This window comes from Notechis scutatus, chromosome 5 (genome assembly GCF_049901735.1).
Source record: "Notechis scutatus isolate UNSWTSFEM ecotype Mainland chromosome 5, rNotScu1.2, whole genome shotgun sequence".
NCBI classification, from domain to species: Eukaryota; Metazoa; Chordata; class Lepidosauria; order Squamata; family Elapidae; genus Notechis; species Notechis scutatus.
In genome coordinates this window covers 26,122,845-26,142,931 of record NC_142013.1, presented here as the reverse complement: position 1 = coordinate 26,142,931, position 20,087 = coordinate 26,122,845, and the positions used below count along the sequence as shown (strand labels likewise).

The 20,087-nt window shown below is 37.4% G+C and overlaps 1 protein-coding gene across 3 annotated transcripts in view; it reads right to left on the bottom strand.

Moving 5' to 3' along the window:
* The window catches only part of B4GALT4 (beta-1,4-galactosyltransferase 4), a 28,541-nt gene extending 13,040 nt beyond the window's left edge, over window positions 1-15,501 (bottom strand). Inside the window, exons 1-2 of one of the 3 annotated variants that reach the window (XM_026681871.2) lie at window positions 15,014-15,501; window positions 522-977 (exon numbers count right to left, since the gene is read on the bottom strand). In XM_026681871.2, coding sequence (XP_026537656.1) covers window positions 522-786 — 265 coding nt within the window. In that variant the 5' untranslated portion in view covers window positions 787-977; window positions 15,014-15,501. Of the gene's footprint in view, window positions 1-521; window positions 978-7,413; window positions 7,519-15,013 lie in introns of those variants that run through there. The other 2 variants (XM_087966379.1, XM_087966380.1) reach the window with 2 other exon arrangements.
* Between the last annotated feature and the right edge of the window lie 4,586 nt (window positions 15,502-20,087).

Sequence of the window (20,087 nt, the reverse complement as noted above, 5' to 3'; positions counted from 1 at the left end):
TGACATTTTACAGGAACTAATACAAATATTTAAAAAAATCTTATTATCTTGGGTCACATTAATGATGAAATTTAAGATCCAACAATAGCAGTTTTGCTATATGAGTATTTAAATAATCCTTAAAAACAGACCTGGGTGTTTTTCAATCCATCGGCAGACCCAGTCTAACTAGTGGTGTCATTGGCTTTGGGGACATGACATCGACATTTGGGCGGGGGAAGGCATCAGTATGGTAGCAGGGAAAGTGGCAGTGGGGGGGGGGGGTAGTGGTGGCCCTCCACAAAACTCCCAGTTTTTTATGTGACCCCCTTCAGAAAATTAATTGCCCACCTCTGCTTAAGAGACTTTCTATCAGACACAGGAATATATTACCAGAAGACAGAAGATGACTAATCTGTTCAAAAGAACAATTTTGGGATTTAGCATTTTCATCATAAAGACTAAACCTTGGGGGGAATTAGTTCAAGGCCTTAACTTCCCCCTTTTTCCCCCCAGAAAGAATAAAATGTGAATTGACTTACGTAGATAAGGAGACAGAGAAGGACAGGGGGGTATTGCTGTGGGTAGTTTCTCGATAAGGATGGCCTTTGAATTCTCCTTTTGTTCCTCTTTAATAGTGGTTGGCTTCCTGAAACTTTCAACCATGCCTTTTTCTGCTGGAGTTTCATGTAAAATATCCAGCCGGTAAGTAGAGGTAGCCCAGCCTATCAATAAGATGCAGAGGGTAATGAGCATCAATAGCTTGAGTTTGTAGGAGAAATGAAAGCTGGCAGGCCAAAAGCCCATGGCCCTTCATAGATTAGAAGCTTCTCTTTGGATACTTTTCTTGATGGAGTCCTGCTACAATGCAGGAAAGCAGGAAAATCAAATTAAAGAAAGATGTTGTATGATTTGCATTGTGTCACATTTCTTCTGGCTTTTGAACACATAAGATTCTAACCAAATAAGCAGTGGAAGTAAACTTCAAATGGAACGACCTGTACAGAATGAGACAGAAATTAAAAAGAAAGGTTATAATGCAAAAAGCTTTGGGGTCCGCCACACACAAAATTAAAAGCAGAAATGGGTGCAAAATGTAATAACCTCTTCTGCAAAACAGACACATGTCAGAATAATGTTCCTTCTTATTCTAAATTTTCTTGGTTCATAGGTACAGTAGCATTCCTGAATCACTCATAAAAAGTTACAATTTACAAGATGGAAAAAAAGAAAAGTATGTAGACTTCATGCATCAATTTATCCTAAAAAAATAGTAATACATTTACCATAAAACATTGAATAAAACTAATTGTTTTTATTGTGTATGTGTTTAATTCTAACATTTTGTCTCTTATATTTATTGGCTCTATGTTTTGTCAATAACTCCTTGTTTTTGCAATTTGAACCTTTATGCTACAATTGCTCCTAAAAAGCAGAAAATCCTGATGGTTTGCAAACTTTATATTTTCTTTTACATTTTTCAAAGGACCAACTTTCTGAGATGTAGTCTGAATGATCTGAACAATTCTATATTTTATTACTCTTTTGTCACTGAAAGGTAAAATGCATGTGACCAGGGGCGGGCTTCAAATTTCTTAACAACCGGTTCTGTGGCTGTGGCCTAATTTGTGGGTGTGGCTTAGTGGTCATGTGACTGGCTGGGCATGGCTTGTATGTAAATATTATTTTTATGTAAATATTGAATTTTTTATTAAAAAAGAGCAACTTTTACCGAAAATCAAGCAAAGCAGGCAGGCAGATTGAGTTGCTCACAGAATCACAGATTCACTTAGAGATCTATGATTTTGCAATCTGCTACCTGAGTCTGCATTGAAAAATAGAAGCTTCAGTCCTAGAAGGTTCAGCTCTACTTTTAGATTAGCTAGAAAGCAAGAAATCCAACTATTTCCTGCTTTCTAGCTAATCTAAATCTCCTGGCACAGCAGAACAGCTGATGTCGGGGGGGGAGGGGAGAAAAATAGCAACTTACCAAAGGCAGGCAAGTTTGATGGCGCTCATGCCAGGTAAGGAGTGAGTGGGGAGGGGAGGGGCCAGCCAGTAGCGTGATTTGCCGATTCTCCGAACTGGGAAGAATCATAACAACTGGTTCTATAGAACCAGTCTGACCAGGTAGAATCCCACCCCCGCATGTGACTATCCAAAAAGGGATTCTATCTTCTCCTTTCCTTTTTTAAATAAAATCAATAATGAAGTAGCACTATAAAATTTCTTTTCATTTTTTTAAAAAATGTATAAGGAAACAACACAGCACACCTAAATCCCATGTCTCTGTCACACCTGTATTAGCAAAAAGACTATCAGGTGAGATGTTTCCTCGAAAGCAAGTAATACACTGAAAATTACTATTCCCTACAGCAGGAAGTTCTTGAAGATAAGCAACAGAATTAAGGACTCTCCAACCATCCACTATAGCAGGATATGCATCTGGAATATGCAGACCCAGAGGACTTCTGCAAAAATTAGTATTGAGTTCTCTTAACTTTCCCCCTATGGATTTAGCCCTGTTGTTACATATTCAGAGTCTGATTTCAACTTAAAAATCTTGCAATGTTCCTATATTTTACAATAAAATGGTCTGTGAACTGCATGATTAGAAAAGTCAGATTTGTAAGCAATACAAACTATACTGTTATAAAAAAATATCAATAGGAAACAGACAGCAACACAAACAAAAATTCTTACTTTAAGATGAATAGATATAAAAGATATAATAGCAGTAATACACTTACATTAATAAGCCATTGCAATGGGGTCCAATGACATATAGCAGGTCCTGCAAGGACTGCCATAAATCAAAGGGCCCCAAGCTGAACTTCAACTCTATCCTTTATACTTTTCTTCTAACCACATACACGCTTCACAACTTCACTGTCACTTTCCTTAAAGACTTGTGTACATTACTTTCAATTCCTCATTTCCAACGGTTTCATTCTTCCTGTTTTAAACTTTTCCATCCAAGTACTTTGCAAAAATATGTTTTCACAGTTAGCAACGGCTCAGCAGGATTACAAATAGTTCTGGTATATTTTGAAACCATCCTAGCTGAAAACTTTGGTTCATGTCTCTTTCTACTGGGGCCTGCTATCATCCATAGGACTTATTGAATCTAATAGATCAATAAGCTATATCCTTGATTCTCACAATACCTTCAGCTGAAAACAGGTATTTTAACTGGTATACAAAGCAGAGATAGTTTCCAAATATTATTTACTGGGCTCCTGTTCAAAAACTCTGGTTTTTAATTTCAAGCACCTTGGTTTTTGGCCAACTCTTCAAATTACTGCCACTTCTATCATCATAGCCGCACCGCTATATTCTGCCAAACTGAAGCAAAAGATCTGTGAAACAAAGCTTCAAAGCTTTCATTGTATTTCCTCAAAAGCAATGTTTAAGCTTTAAAACAGCAGGTACCATCATTGCTTTCTACATATAAAAGTGAGGTCTGATTGATACAATGTGATGCAGTACACATTAATCAGATTCCTGTTTTAATGTATATTTAAAAATAAAGCTGCATTAACCCATTCTAGATTTCCAAGATCTAAAAATTGGTGTAGATTTGCAATACAGGCAATCCTCACTTAATAACCCTTTGTTTAGGGACCATTCAAAGCTATGACTGTGCAGAACAAACCGTAGTTCAGGAAGGTCATGTGTGGTCAACAGTTGCCTAATATAGGACCAGTTGGGCACTTCATCAGCAGGAAGCGGAAAAAGATAGCAGAGGTCAGCTAAGGGGAAACAGGGAGTGATAAGGGCAGTGCGAGTGCAGGGCAGTGTCCAAGGTGTCCAAAAAGGCAAAGAGATGGCAGGAGGTTGTGGGTGAGGGGAGTTGAAGTAGAGGCAATAAGTAGAGTGTAGGAGAAGTGTGAAGTTCTGGCCTCATGACCACAACCAGGATTAGAAAACTGTTGTCATTAAGTGGTACAGTCATATGGTTTCTCATAATAACTATTTAGCAATTGAAAATCCGGTTCAATTGGGGTTATTAAAGATGGGCTACCTGTGTGGACATTATCCCAGGATGATCAAGTAACATAACTTTTGCTTCTTTTATCAGTTAGTGACTCTTGCAGGTATTGCTCCATCAAGTACCAACAAGATAGTCAGAGAAACGCAATACTGAAAGGGCAGAAATGGGCTTCTTAAAGCCACATACAAAAAGTGAAAGGCTTGCAACTGCCAATTTCACAATTCAGTCTTGGGAACAAGAAGGTATGAAAAAGGTGCAAAGCCAGACTAAAGGCACACATACTAACTGTAACTTGAATGACAAATAGATAGGAAAACTGTACAGCCTTGAGGAACGCAGGATTTCTTCTTAATAGCAGGTAAGTAGGAAAAAAAGAAGGTACTTCAGAATTACCACATGTGCAACTGAAAAATATGGGAAAGCACAAAACTTAATTAATTACATTGACACATAGCTTCTATTGAGGTCAGAATTGCTGAGTTTTCAGGGTTTCCGCTCAGGTTTGTTTCTCAAATACTCATCAATTGTCAAAAGCTGTTGAATATGCAGTAACACAAGTTCTAGTGACTGTTTGGGTAAACCAGTTTTTTTCCCAACTTACTGGCCTTTACATTTGTTGGGTTTCACTTCCTGCATTACGAATCAGGATGGTCAAGGCAATGTTACTAAAAAAAAAAAGTGGGGGAAAGCTTTATTATACAGTTTGCATAATAAATATCTCTCTAAGGTTGACAGGTAATTAAATGAATGCGCATTTTTTCCAGGGAAATGTAAAATGTGCAAAGTTTAAGATATAAGAACCTTAGATTTCATGGGAGAACAGGGAAAAAACAGTACATCAGCTTTGAACATACTGGCTATAATGAAAATCTAAATAATCATTAATTTATGTTAAAGTTATTTAATTGTTCATGATAATTAATTGTTCTTTCATTTCCCTGTGATTATCTTCCCGATTATGTGCAATGTGTAACTTTGACTATAAATAACATAAATATAACTTAGGGAAATGAAATTAATTCATTTCACAATCAAGTTAAATAAGCCTTAGAGTGAGAAAGATGCACAGTACTGCTGGATCAGCGTTAAGAGAAATAAATTTTGCAGTGCAAGTAATTAAGAAATTTCTCAGCATTCTGACCATAATGTATGCGTATGTGGGCACACGCACACGCTGAAAAACATAACAGAAAAAAGTGAGGATCTCTATCAGCTTGATAACATAAGCTTGCCATTTGCTTCCCTGACACTTAATGGCATGCTTTAGCATTTAAAAGTCAGTAAATAATGGGTTTGTTTTTTTTTAAAGCAGGAGAGCTCGGGAGACATAAGCTAATACAAGATAAACTGGAAGAATTATTTTTTAGAGTAGATATTCTCTGAAGTAGCCATTTATTTCTCAATATTCAGATCATCATCTTGACTGCTTCTGCCAAGATCATCTCTGTCTCCTGAAACCTATCACAGGACATCTGAAAAAAATCAGAAAAATCTGACAAAGTTTATTAATATAGGAAATCTAGACATAAGACATAAGACATAAGAATTTATTTGTCATTACACTCGCAAGCGGGTGCAACGAAATGAGGTGCTCTTCCACAAAGTAAAAACTGGACAAACACCACTAAAAAGAAAAAAATTAAACTAAACACAACCAACCATACAATCATCTCTATGCAATTTAAAAATCTACTTGTCAGAAAAGGTACAACCAGATTCCTGGGGTGGGTTTTGTTTTTTTTGCCATCATCAACTAATATAATTCTCCTTCTAGAAGAAAGCATAGTTAGTATTAGGAGTGGCACTGAAAGTTGTTTCAATTGATTATCAAAGACACTGGAGCAGCAAAGGCTGCACAGTATATTCACTACGTATCAAGTCATAGTACAACTGTAATATGAACCACCAGTTGAAAATTATGGAGACTGAAGACTGAATCTTTGAGCAGAGAAGGTTACTTTATACTACAAGCAAAAAGGAACAGAGAGTTGGTATGTTTAGAAAGAGATTAGCTGAAAATGTCCAAAAAGCTAGCCTGGGGCTGAAAAACATAAGAGTCCTAGAAAATTCAAGCAAGCATCCATTCACCTTGCTCCAATCTAAATTCAGATCAAGATTGTAACTTGCTTTCATTATCTTCTTGTTTCAGCCAAGAGGAAGGAAAGAACTTACCCTGGTCTTTCCACTAATTGTTCCTTCTCTTTTTATGAAGTTTTTTCCCCTTAATAGCAGTTAAAATAACTTTGGGCCAGGGAAGTTTTAAATCAAAAAATCTCCCACCAGAAAGGATTGTCTGTTGAGTCTCACAGGTTCAGAACTAGGTTTGTTTAAAAATGCAGGAATCCCTAAATAAAAAAAGAAAGCAATAGTTTTGTCTTCTGTCTAGCTTTTGTATTCTGTTAGTGTTTGTTAGGATGTAAGTTTCTTTGTCTCCTAGTATTTATTTTGCTTTTGTAAATATTGTGCTCTGTCTATAATAACTGTGGTTTGGCCGTTGTGGGTAGAATCATGATGGTCTGGTTCCTTTTTAGGTTTCTGAAACTCTGAATGATTTTGGTTATCCTGGGATATATTTCTGAGAAGATAGGAATATCAAGTTGGTTCACCCAGGGGTGAAATTCAACCACCTCGGCCCACCTCGGGAGAGGTGGTAGGGATGATTTGAATTGGTTAAAAATAATCCCTGGTTGCTCCTGGTTGCAATTACTATACCAAGCCACGCCCACAGAGCCGGTAGGGAAAAAATTTGAATTTCACCCCTGGGCAAGGGGATGGTGGGCTAGACAGATATGCCCTCTTTGAATTCAAGGGTGACAGCATTCTGCCCGCATCTTCATTGTTCTTACCTTTCCTTTCCCTATTTCTCATAGCCACCCCTGTGCCACTACCTGTTAGATTGGCGGCGCCAGGAATGTAGACAAACCCTTTTAAACAGTTAACAGTGTTTATTTAACACAAACGGGTTACCCACGACAGCCATAAGTTAACAAGTATGCGCGTGGTGGCGGGCAACAGCTGACGCCTTCTGACAGCCCCCTTTTATAATGCAGCTGTCAGACCAGCCAGCCAATGAACAACAGCCCCAGCTCCCGCCTAAAATGCGGACGGAGGAGAGAGCCACATTGGAACATAACATTACCAGTTATACCATTATCTTTTTTTCTACTTGCCCTATCTCAAAACAATGTTGTGTGGAACATGCATATTTTAGTTCTGCATATTTTATTCACATTTCAAGACATGCATGCACATTTTAGGACCAAACTAGAAAGTTTCCATCTAGATATGGATCATCCAAAATGGTCTCTCTCAGTCATGGAACAGTTAATGCAAAAAACCATTTGTTTAGTAACTGTTTAACGCTACATAGGCACTGAAAAAAGTGATTTATATGACATATTTGAATTCAAGGGCTTATGGGTTTTTTTTTTCATACTTACAACCATTGCAGCATCCCCATGGTCACATGATCAAAGTTTGGACACTTGGCAACTGACATGTATTTCTGATGGTTGCAGTTTCCCAGGGTCATCTGATTACCTTTTGTGACCTTCTGACAAGCAAAATCAACGGGGAAGTCAGATTCACTTAACAATCCTGTTACTTTCTTACCACCTGCAGTGATTCACTTAACTGTGGCAAAAAAGATTGTAAAATAGGGCAATATTCACTTAACAACTGTCTGGCTTAGCAAAGTGTGGGCTCAATTAGGGTTGTATGTCAAGGGCTATCTATAAAAGGGAACAGACAGAACTCCCAACTCCTCCTAAATGTGAAGTGTGCCTAGAGCAATAATTGGTAAGACTTCATAGATAAATACAGTAGTCATTTTAAACTAAAGTAAGTTTAAGGTAAAAGCTTAAGGAGCAAGCTTGTTCTGTTAATATTAAACAGGTTAGAACATTATTACAGGCCCTATTAAGCATAGCTGTCTGAAAAGGTAAAGCAACTTCACTGGGTCAAGCTTAATCACATTTTAAATATGTCAGAGAAGCGAGCACAGTTGTACTAAAAATAAAGCAGAAATAGCTGAAAATACAGAGAAATCCCATGTGGACAGAAAGGATCCTTTATGGCAAAATTTACATATTAAACATACTTCAACTATATCTTTAAAAAATAAAGATGGTAAAAATGTTCAGAGTGCTTTTTTTTTTAAAAAAAGAAATGATGTTCTCAAAACAGCACATAAAATTAAACAAAACAATCTGTGCCTCAAACTGATCACATTATCTGATCACATTATCTGTCCTGAAATTGAAGGGTAAAAACTGCAAGTGAATAAAACAGGAGCTGGATTTTCATCCCATCTTGCTATTTGTACAATAAACCAATTAAATTTTAGTTAGCTAGAAAACATATACATATCTCTATCTGGGCGAAATTTACCTGAGCAGTTGAAGTAATCATAGCTATTTGTATCATAGCTATTTGTATAGACTTTTCCCTATCTTCCAAATCTTCCTAGATTTATTTGACACTTTTCCATTTGGAAAGTATGATCAGATTGTGACACAGATTTAGAAAATACAACCCAAGATTCTTCCTGTTATAAGGTTTTGTTGACAGAGAAATTAAGAGTCGGATAGATTCTTATTTAATTTGATTTGTGCATAAATATCGCCATTCAGAAATCAAATTTCATTAGATTGCTAATATCTGAAAGATTACTTCCTTTTCAGTAATTTCAACTAGCAGACTGCAACTTTTTCAAACCAAGAGTCCTTTCCAAAAAGAACAGCAGGCCAGAAGTAAGAGCCAATGAAAAGTAAAAATAAATGCTTCTTTGTTGAATTTAAACATGTTTTTAAAATTAAACTCAATGTATTTAATATGACTTATTCTATATTTATTTCTTAATTTCTCCCTTTGGTCATCCTGAAAATTAATTCGGCTAGAACTCAGCACTTCCGCAGGATTTGGACTCCAGCTTAAGATATGTAATCGCACCAGCTGTCCTCTCTTTCTTAAGAGCGTCATTTTTGCATACTTCCTTTGTATATTATATATGATAATCTCCCGTAATGTTATTTGTAGCAGGTAAGATAGCTGCATATGGCTGGCATGGCTTTATATTTATTTATTTTATTTGTTGCCTTTAAGTTAGATTTGACTTCTTGGCAAGGATTTTTCTTCAGCAGTTTGCCATAGTTTCCTTCCGAGAGAAAATGGCTCCCAAAGATCACCCAGCTGGCTTCGTGCCTAAGACCTGTTTCAGAAAAATCCTGGTCTTAAGCACGAAGCCAGTTGGGTGATCTTTGGGAGCCGTTTTCTCTCAGAAGGAAACTATGGAAAAGTGCTTAAGAAAAATCCTTGCCAAGAAGTCAAATCTAACTTAAAGAACTCACAGTCTCTTAGTTTCTAGCTTCATGCCTTAACCACTACACAAACTGGCTGACTTGGCATGTAATGTACAGAATAAAAGCAAAATGTTTTACACAAACATCTCAAAAGAATTTTGCCTTGCAATTTTGAACAAGACGACTATAATTGGAGAAGCAACAAAGCCAAATTTTTATTTGGCTTGAAATAAGAGTTTGCACTGGACCATTTGATGACTCAAGCTCTGTAAAGGACCTTGGAATACTCACCTCTAATGATCTAAGTGCTAGAGCCCACTGCAACTACATAGCCAAAAAGGCATTAAGAGTTGTTAACCTAATCCTCACGTAGCTTTTTCTCTGGTAATATCACACTAACCAGAGCATACAAAACATTTGCTAGACCAATACCGAATACAGTTCATCAGTCTGGAACCCTCATTACGTATCTGATATTAGCACAATTGAGAAAGTCCAGAAATATTTCACAAGAAGAGTTCTCCACTCTTCTACTCGTTATAGAATACCTTATACCACCAGACTTGAAATTCTTGAACTAGAAAACCTTGAATTACGCCGTCTTCGGTCTGACTTAAGCATGGTATATAAAATCATACATTGCAATGTCCTACCCGTCAATGAATACTTCAGCTTCAACCATAACAACACAAGAGCACACAATAGATACAAACTCAAAGTAAACCGCACCAAACTTGATTGCAGGAAATACGACTTCAGCAATAGAGTGGTCAATGTCTGGAATACTCTACCCGACTCTGTAGTCTCTTCCCCAAACCCCAAAAACTTTAACCTTAGACTGTCTACTATTGACCTCACCCCTTTCCTAAGAGGTCTGTAGGGCGTGCATAAGCGCACCAACGTGCCTACCGTCCCTGTCCTATTGTTTCTCTTATTCTTTTATTTTTCTTATATGTACCCATTTCATGTATTCACAACTATGTATACACTTATACTTACTATCTTGTAAACAATTGGCAAATCAAATAAATAAATAAATAAATAAATTTTATATTCAACATATTAAGCCATTTTTACTCCAGAGTGTCAGTTGAAGCGCAGCACACAGTGCGAAGATGATGAAACCTGAATTTCTATCAAGTGAATGTTTCTGTTTTATATGCTACATGAACACAGCATTAAAATAAAACTTCTAAGGTATCTTGGCCATTAGATGGTCACCAATACTGCAATTATAAACTGTTTCTGGGATTAAGACCCATCATATACTAGCTAAAGTCCCTTCATTTCATATGGCCCCTTGCAACCTCCAGTATAGTTGTCACTTGTTCTGATCATGTTTCTAATATAGACTTAAGGGCTCCACATACAACTCTGGCAGATGAACCCAACAAAACAGAAATGCTAATAAAAAAAAAATGCAAGTATGTCTTGTTACCCAAGCCTGGCTCACTTAATCTTCCACAACAGGCTCTTGCTAATGATTCTAGAGCTCTATTGCAGAGCAGCTCAGTAAAATTTAAATAATTTGCAAATGACAGTTGTAAAAAATCTGGATGATCACTTGTTGGCAGAAAAAAGTTGGGGGTTGCATCTAACTGTTATTTAACAGTTATTTCCATAATCCAGATCTCGTAGTTCTATAAATACAATTATTAAATGTAACTTTTTTTACCATGAACTTTCTGAAATATCAACTTGGGTTTATGCTTAATCCTATTGTAATTGTACTTAATATAATAAACACCTATCTATACTTTTTTTAACTGAAATATTTTGTAAATATCAAAAATGAAGTGAATAAAAACATCCAGATAGAAACAAGACAACTATTAATTCTAGTCCTACCTTGGCCCAACTCAGTAGGTGACTTTAGCCCATTTTCTCTCAACTCTAGAAAGAAGGTATTAACAAACCACTTCTGAAAATGTTGTCAAGAAAACTGCATGGATTTTCTAGGCTCTCACCTGAAATAGAGACCAACTTAATGATAACCTCCACCCCCTTAAAAAAAGAGATAACTTTATATCTTAAAGATAACTTTATATCTTAAAATATCCAGCCTGGCTTATACATTTAAATAAAATTTTCCTATGATTCTAACATGTGTTTAGGTACATTTAATTGCAGAAAGAAAAAACCCAATATTATTAAAAAACCAAACAACAGAGGCCAAATTCACATATAATTGTACATCAGCAGAATCTTACTATGATGCTCCCTTTTCTGCTAGGACCATACATCAAAATTATTTACCAATCCTGGCTTATTAACAGGAGCAGCAAACTAAAATGATTTCGGAGAGCACATTCATTAACTTGTCACATTGAAGGAAAGAGTCAAACAGGATCAATTGAGCTATAAATGTTTCAACAGATGTGATTACTCATCATTTACTGAACTAGTAAACTAGTATTCAAAACAGAAATGCATATTATCAGTAATCATATATGAAAAGCCTGTCGAAATCGAAGAGATTCATGCACATTTTCCCTAGTGTGTGTCTGTGTGGTGTGTACATATATTCCCAAAATGTATATATTTAAAAACCACTTTACTTACACAGACTCCCAAGAATAAAACCAAACAGAATCAAGCATTTAACAAAGTCACCTGGGGTGATATTTTCTTTTAAAAAGAAAAGTATCTCTCACTTCAATCCCAAATGCCTTGTGTCATAGAAAGTTCATCTTTTTCTTTGAGATATTTCACCTCTGCAAAACTCCAGAAACATGCATTTTAAAAAAAATTAAAAAAAACTTTTTTCTTAAAATTTATTATCTAAGTTTATAAACTCATGTATTTATGATGAGAGAAAGTAGATGATTTTGTTTTGTGCAATATTAAAAGGATAACCCCTTACCCCCCTTTTGTTTTATTGGGAACAAGTGTGATGCCCATTACAAAACTAAATATCTGACAACATATTCTCCTCTTAAATTGGGCATTTAAAAATTGGCACTTAGTTATCCGGTAATAACTCACAGAATGAGTTACTGAAATGTAATGAAGGTGGGGGGATATCTGCTCCTTTTCATTTCATGTGCTTTGTCTGGCACTGCTCACACATCTTATCTGAAACAACAAAGCTTTATACAGGTGAAACTTTAAAAATTAGAATATCGTGCAAAAGTTCATTTATTTCAGTAATGCAACTTAAAAGGTGAAACTAGTATATGAGATAGACTCATTACATGCAAAGCAAGATAGTTCAAGCTGTGATTTGTCATAATTGTGATGATTATGGCTCACAGCTCATGAAAACTCCAAATCCACAATCTCAGGAAATTAGAATATTACATGCAATCAATAAAACAAGGATTGTACATAGAACAATATCGGACCTCTGAAACGTATAAGCATGCATATGTACTAAGTACTTGGTTTGGGCCTCTTTTGCAACAATTACTGCCTCAATGTGGTGTGGCATGGAAGCTATCAGCCTGTGGCACTGCTGAGGTGTTATGGAAGACCAGGATGCTTCAATAGCGGCCTTCAGCTCTTCTGCATTATTCGGTCTCATGTCTCTCTTGGCAATGCGAGAAAAGAATCTATGGCGGTCCCCAACCTTTTGTACCAGGACCAGCAAGCAGAAACACTTTTTCAAGGCGGGGGGAGACCCATCCCAAACGTCCCTAACACAACCCGACGCGCTCTAGTTGTTCCCAGCGCACAAAACACGAGTTTATCTCTTTGGGAACAGGAAAAACAGTGTTCCCAGACCCTTGTTGGACACCCCCTACCACCGCCGCCCTGCCGCCCCCCCCCACCCCCCACCCGCCCACCCCTCCTCCTGGCGGTTGTGGCGCAAACACCTTTGCTCCCAAGGACGAACCGGACCCGGCGGCGGGGACGGCCGCCCGCCCCCCCCCTCCCGGAGGCACGAGAGCGGGGAGGCCGCTGCGGGAGCGGCCTCTCCTCCCTGCCGACAACCCAGCCGAAAAAGCCATTATTCCCGCAGAGGCCACGACGGCGCCCGGTGGTGGGACCCTGATCTATGGGGTTCAGGTCAGGCGAGTTTGCTGGCCAATCAAGCACAGTAATCCCAGAGTCATTGAACCAGGTTTTGGTGCTTTTGGTAGCATTTTCCTGCTGGAAAATGAAGTCAGCATCCCCATAAAGCTCGTCTGCAGAAGGAAGCATGAAGTGCTCCAAAATCTCCTGGTAGACGGCTGCACTGACCCTGGACTTAATGAAGCACAGTGGACCAACACCAGCAGATCACATGGCTCCCCAAATCAACACAGATTATGGAAACTTCACACTGGACTTCAAGCATCTGCCAGTGTATGCCTCTCCATTCTTCCTCCAGACTCTGGGTCCTTGGTTTCCAAATGAGATGCAAAAGTTGCTCTCATCAGAAAAGAGGACTTTGGACCACTGAGCAACAGACCAGTTCTGTTTTTCTTTAGCCCAGGTAAGACGCTTCTGACTTTGTTGTTCAGGAGCGGCTTGACAAGAGGATTACAACATTTGAAGCCCATGTCCAGGATCCGTCTGTGTGTGGTGGCTCTTGATGCACTGACTCCAGCCTCAGTCCACTCCTTCTGAAAGTCCTCAACACTTTTGAATGGCCTTTTCCTGACAATCCTCTCCAAGCTGCGGTCATCCCTGCTGCTTGTGCACCTTTTTCTTCCACACTTTTCCCTTCCACATAACTTTCTATTAATGTGCTTTGATACAGCACTTTGGGAACATCCAACTTCTTTTGCAATTACCTTTTGAGGCTTTCCCTCCTTATGGAGGGTGTCAATGATGGTTTTCTGCACAACTGTCAGGTCAGCAGTCTTTCCCATGATTGTGATTCCTACTGAATCAGACTGAGAGACCATTTTAAGGCTCAGGAACCCTTTGCAGGTTTTATGGCTGAATTAGCTGATTAGAGTGGGACACTTTGATCCTAGAATATTGAACCTTTTCACAATATTCTAATTTTCTGAGATTGTGGATTTGGGGTTTTCATGAGCTGTAAGCCATAATCATCTCAATTATGACACATCATGGCTTGAACTATCTTGCTTTGCATGTAATGAGTCTATCTCATATATTAGTTTCACCTTTTAAGTTGCATTACTGAAATAAATGAACTTTTGCACGATATTCTAATTTTTTGAGTTTCACCTGTACTCTAGATCTGCGCTCAGAACCAAATCCCATCTCTCTCAGCGAATTCGCTTCTAGATCGACGTGAACGAAACTGATTTCAGTGCATTCATTCAAGTAAATCTGTTCAGTAGCCTTCCCACAGAGAAGCATGAGGGGTAGTAGCCTTGCCATAGGACCTCATGCATGACTATTCCGAAGTCCCTTTTAATTGAATAAGGCTTACTCCGGGGAAAAACGGATCAAGAGCTGCAGCTGTAGTCGATTCACTTTATATTTATCTGTCTATATATTTATCCGTGTAGTATGGCTTTAGCATTGCCATTTATCCTTATCTTATTTACTACCCTCTTATTGCTATGATGATGGTGAGGAGTCTATTGCTTTGCATGTACACTGAGAGCTTCAACACCGGAGACCAATTCCTTGTGTGTCTAATCACACTTGGCCAAATAAAGTATTCTACTCTATTCTATTCTGAGGATTCCCAAGCAACATTCCTAACATCCCATTACAACACGATATTTCCTGATAAGTCCACACGGGTCCGAGAGGAAACCGAGTTAAGTGTTAAGCACCCGAAACCAAGAATTCCTCCTTCTTCTTCTTCCTCCTCCTTTGCCTGCTCGGTACTTACGCTTACGCGTTGTTGGACCAAGCGTTCCTTCCGTTCCATCGCCCCCTCTTAAGCCCCGGGGTTGTCAGCCAAACGTTCCACCAACCACGGAGAGGAAGGCAGAACGGCCACTTTTAGCAACCATAGAGGCTCATCCCTGCAAGTAGAGCGTCACGGTTCTTGGTACCGCCGCTGTGGTTGCCTAGAAACGGGGCCTGGCAACAGATAATTCTCTCCAGCCCACCGCTTGCGGTTCGACACGTCTCTCCGTCTTCACTATCTCTCTCCCTCCCTTCGCAGCATGGCATGAAAGCTACCTGTGCCTTAATTATCATTAAGAAATAGTCATGACCTTTATTCGTGGGACGCTCGCTTTCCGTGCTGTGTTCAGAGCCGCTCGTTTCGAAAGCCTCCGCTGTCCCGTTGCTTCTTGGCGTAGGGACGTAATCCTAGGAAAGCGCCACCTAAGGCTAATGAGGCTCTCGTCAAAATTGACGGTAATTAAGAGTGAAACCGTCTTTAGAGTTCGGCAATTAAATGTTGGGCGGAGCAGGGGACAGTTGCATCTCTCAAATTGCTCTTTTGTGTTTAGCTCAGTCTCCGAACCGCCTCTCAGATGGATTTTCAATTGCAAACCTAAAGACGGATCCGATTTGTTTCCTCCATTTCTTGCTCTGGATTTAAGAATTCTGGAGAATTTAAAAGCTCACAAATTTTATGGACTGCAATTATAGTTGGAAAGGGACTTCGACCCGCTATTCTGTGAATAAATCATATTTACTTATTACATTTGTGTACAGCACCAAAGCAATCAGCTTTGAGTGGAGCCCAACAAAAATAAATATTAAAAACAATATAAACCCCAACGTTGCAATTCAGAGAGCAGACACAAAATTTATTTGTATACATTCCCCATTAGGCAGTTCTCTACCCTCTGAATGTGGAAGGAAGGAAGCCCACCACTTCTGCTGTCAAACTGTTGCTAGAAAGTTTCTTGTTTCTTATATTCAAATAGAATTAGTCTCCCTGTAATGTAAAACCATTATTATCTGTCCTTTATTCTGAAATGGCAGAGGACAGAGAAAGGATATCTGATATCCTTTCAGGTCACGAATGCTTATGTCAAAATGAACATTTATCTATCAGATATATGTTCTCATCCTTAACCTTTTGTATCAAGTCTGCCTGACATGCTGCCTTCACTACTTTTGAACAACAACATTAACAATTTTGTTTTTTATCCCTTCTCTGAATTTGTGTAGTTTTCCCCAAAACTTTTTAAAACTGCAGTGTCAGGAATAGATTCTAAGTGGGGTGTACTGTTACTTCCTCTAAAAATGGAGACAATACTTTTGTTGATAGGGCTTAAAGCTGCAGTTGCCTCTTTAGGAGCCAAATTTCACTGCTGACTCATATTAGTTTGCAATTAATCACTATTTGCAGTGAGGTCTGTGGGATTCAGCACTTCCTAAAGAGAAAAGCTGTGTCCTATTGCTTCAGTGTAAGTTTTGCCCTTTTCATGCTTATGTATGATGTCGTGTATATAAAAGGAGTGGAGCTTATGCGGCATTGGCAAAAGAGTGACTTAATTGTTCCCTCCCCTCTTTGACCTTCTCTTGCCAATTACTATATCTTATTTGAATTGTTATTCTGAATTGTTGAATTTGAATTGTTTCCTAAGTTTGAAAAAATTGCATTTCTCCCTATTAAATTTCATGTCATGGAAACCCAAATTTTGTGGCAAACTAGATTGTATTAAGGCAGGACATTAAAATATATTAATTTTAGAGAAATATAGATAGTGAAATATGTGGTATTAGCAAGAGAAAGAACAAGGAAATGTGAAAAGCCAAACCACAAGGATCATCTATCGGTCACAAAGTCATATTTGCCAAGAAACCTTGTCTCGCTTGTAACAAAACCACAAGCTAGGGAGTTTAGCAAGATGGGTTTATGACATCCAGCCATCCTAGCCTAGCAACAGGGAAGGGGGAAAGCTGTGTTTCCAGTAACCAATGAATGACTGACAAGTTACATTTCTGTGTTTTGCCCCTTCTGAAGAAGTATATAGACATGTGCTGTTCTATAAGAAGTTTGTTCAGAAGTAGCTCTGGCTAAAATATTCTGAACTTGTTTGCGCAAATAAAACCAACTTATTTTTGGATTCCAAGGTCTGAGTCTCTTAATTTCCTGCAACAGTATGATTCTTTGTTCCAGTTTGATGAAAATTACTAATGAATAGAATTTGGGGGTTAGTTGTAACCACAATCATGTAATCCAGTTCACGCTTAATCAATGTTGAGGGATATTTTTCAAATGTTTTGCAGAGATCAGGATCTAAAATATTGACATTTCCTCAATAAACTAAAGAAATTGCCAATCAAAAAGCGAAATAAGGTTTGCCTAACAAACTTGTTCATAACAAATCCATGCTGAGATGTATATAATATATCATTTTGCAGGCAGTTATGAACTGATCTGTTTATGATTGGTTCTGGAACCTTTCTAAGTATCGGCTGTAAACTAAGCCGTTTATAGTGCCTCAGATTTCCCTTTTTGAAAGTGACTTGATCTATCTGCAGTTAAAGCATGTTCATAGGAGGAAGAATTCCAACAAAATTCCAAATAAAGACTTTGGTATGTAAGCTATTAAACATGCTTTAAAGGCCATTAAATTAAAGTATGTCTCCTTTAAAAAAAAATGAAAAGCAACATATAGCAGTTTGCTACCACCTTGTGGTCATCCATGCATTTTGCAGATACCGTCAAATCATGAACAATTGGATCTGCCCTTTCTCCTTTCATAAAATTGTTATGTGTCACTTTTGTGCATACATTATATTAAATCATATTCGAAGAATAACACTTTTAATTTTAAATCTGAATTTAAAAAACTGTGATCTATTACAAAGTCTGTTCAGCACTGTTAATAGCATTTATTAAATAAACAACAAACATGAAAAAAAAATCATTAAAGTTGTAGAAATTTTAGATAGTATTTTTGATTACACTCAAGAATACTTCATTTTCTTTTTGGTAGTATTAGCAAGAGCACTTAGACCTATATACCACTTCCTAGTATTTACAGCCTTCTCTAAACAATTTACAGCATTAGCATATTGTCCCCAACAATCTGAATCCTCATTTTAGTGACCCCAAAAGGATGGAAATGCTGAGTCAACATTTGGTCATAATCAAACTGCTGGCAGTCAGTAAAGTTAGCCTGCAATATTGCATTCTAACCACTGTGCTACCTTGACTCTTGCATAAACCACTGCATTCTTGCATGAAAGCAAAGGATACACTTCGACTGCCACCACAAATATTTACAAGTAATATTCAAAACTTGTACAATATGCAAAATGCCTAACTTGCCAATTGTCTGAAATACTGCTATTGATTGTATCAAGATATACAGCAGAAATGTACTTTTTGATTCTTCTCACAACCAGACAGATGTTTAGATTGGATTGAGAATTCTCATCCACTCATTGAATCCTTCCCAAGGATCTGGAAGATGTTGATGTTTTATGGTGTTAAAGCTATCATTGCAGGATGTAAGCTGCAACGTAAAGCTGATTTTTGCAATTGATGATGGTGATTTTGTCACTTTTATCCCACCATTATTACTTTATAAGTAACTCAACGTGGAGAATGTACCTAATATTCCTTCCTCCTCCTATTTTCCCCATAACAATGGGAGTGACTGATCCAAAATCACCTAACTGGCTTTCATGCTTATGGTGGGATTAGAACACACACTCCTGGCTTCTAGCCCAGCACCTTAGCCACTGCTTCTTTAGACCAAGTTAAAGATTTGCCTAACATTTGCCTAACATTTGTGCTTAGTAGCAAGGATATTCATTCGGGGACTTTGTTCTAACTCAGCATAACTTTTATGAAATAAAAAAAATATTTTAAGAGGAATCTTAGTATCACTTCAATGGAGCATATTATATATATTCAACATATACATTTGTAGCAGAATGCTTGCTATGATGATATCATGAATAACTAGTAAAAGAAATCATAGTGTGATCTTGCTTGCTAAGTAATTGGTAAGAGGATTGGTTAAATCTTACCAAACCACATGCATAATATTATAGATCAAACACTAGGTGGTGCTAATGGATTTGAATAATTATTTCCAGTACTATTTGATGTCAATTTGGAGAGAGATCTGCTAGAGTCAAGCTGGGAGAAGAAATACCCTAAGTATGATAGTCAGCAGAACTACATGGATCAGAAAATAAACATTATTTAGAAACTTTAACTTTTCTTCCTAATTGAAACACTTATAGAAATATAAACATCTGGAGATTTCTGGAAGATAAATTGAGGAATGAAAATTCTAATAATGTTGCCTTTTTTCCAGTACAAAATAGTTAACAAATATTATAAAATATAAAAGAAAAAGATAGTTGCAAAGATGCAAAAACGCATTTCCCGTTACTTAAATTTTAAGCATCATCATTGTGATTTAATAAGTGTAGCTCTTTAGGTCAACAGTGCAATCTTGCATAATTCTCCATTAAGTGCCATTGAGCAAAGCTTCCTAGGATATATAATTGCAGCCTCTGAATAACAAACAGGCATTAAGATAATGAACAGTTTGCATCAAATTATAATATTTGCATAGGTTCATAGATAAAGCTTCAAAATTAAACAAATTTTAATGTTAGTTCATCTACAGTAATGTACTGAATATCTAGCTATTTAAACTGTTACCTCTATTATCATAGAAGCAATATTCCAGTTTGCTGCAAGTTTACAAATATAATTTTGTCATTTTATCATTCATTGCAACTAATATCAGTATAATCCAATAATATTGTTTTAAATCTATTTATCTTAGCAATTCTCCAAAGTAGAGAGAGGGACAGGAGCATTTATAATCAAATGTTTATGCAAAATCTTCAGCCAATGGGTAAATTTGATTAGAAGAGCTCACTTCCACAAAATGAAATTGAACTGAATTAAATATTACAACATTAATTATTTTCTATGTACCTAAATTTATATGCATTAACCAAAAAAAGCAAGATGCACTGTTTCTTAAACAGATTTAAGATCCTCTAGCATCCTCTAAATAATA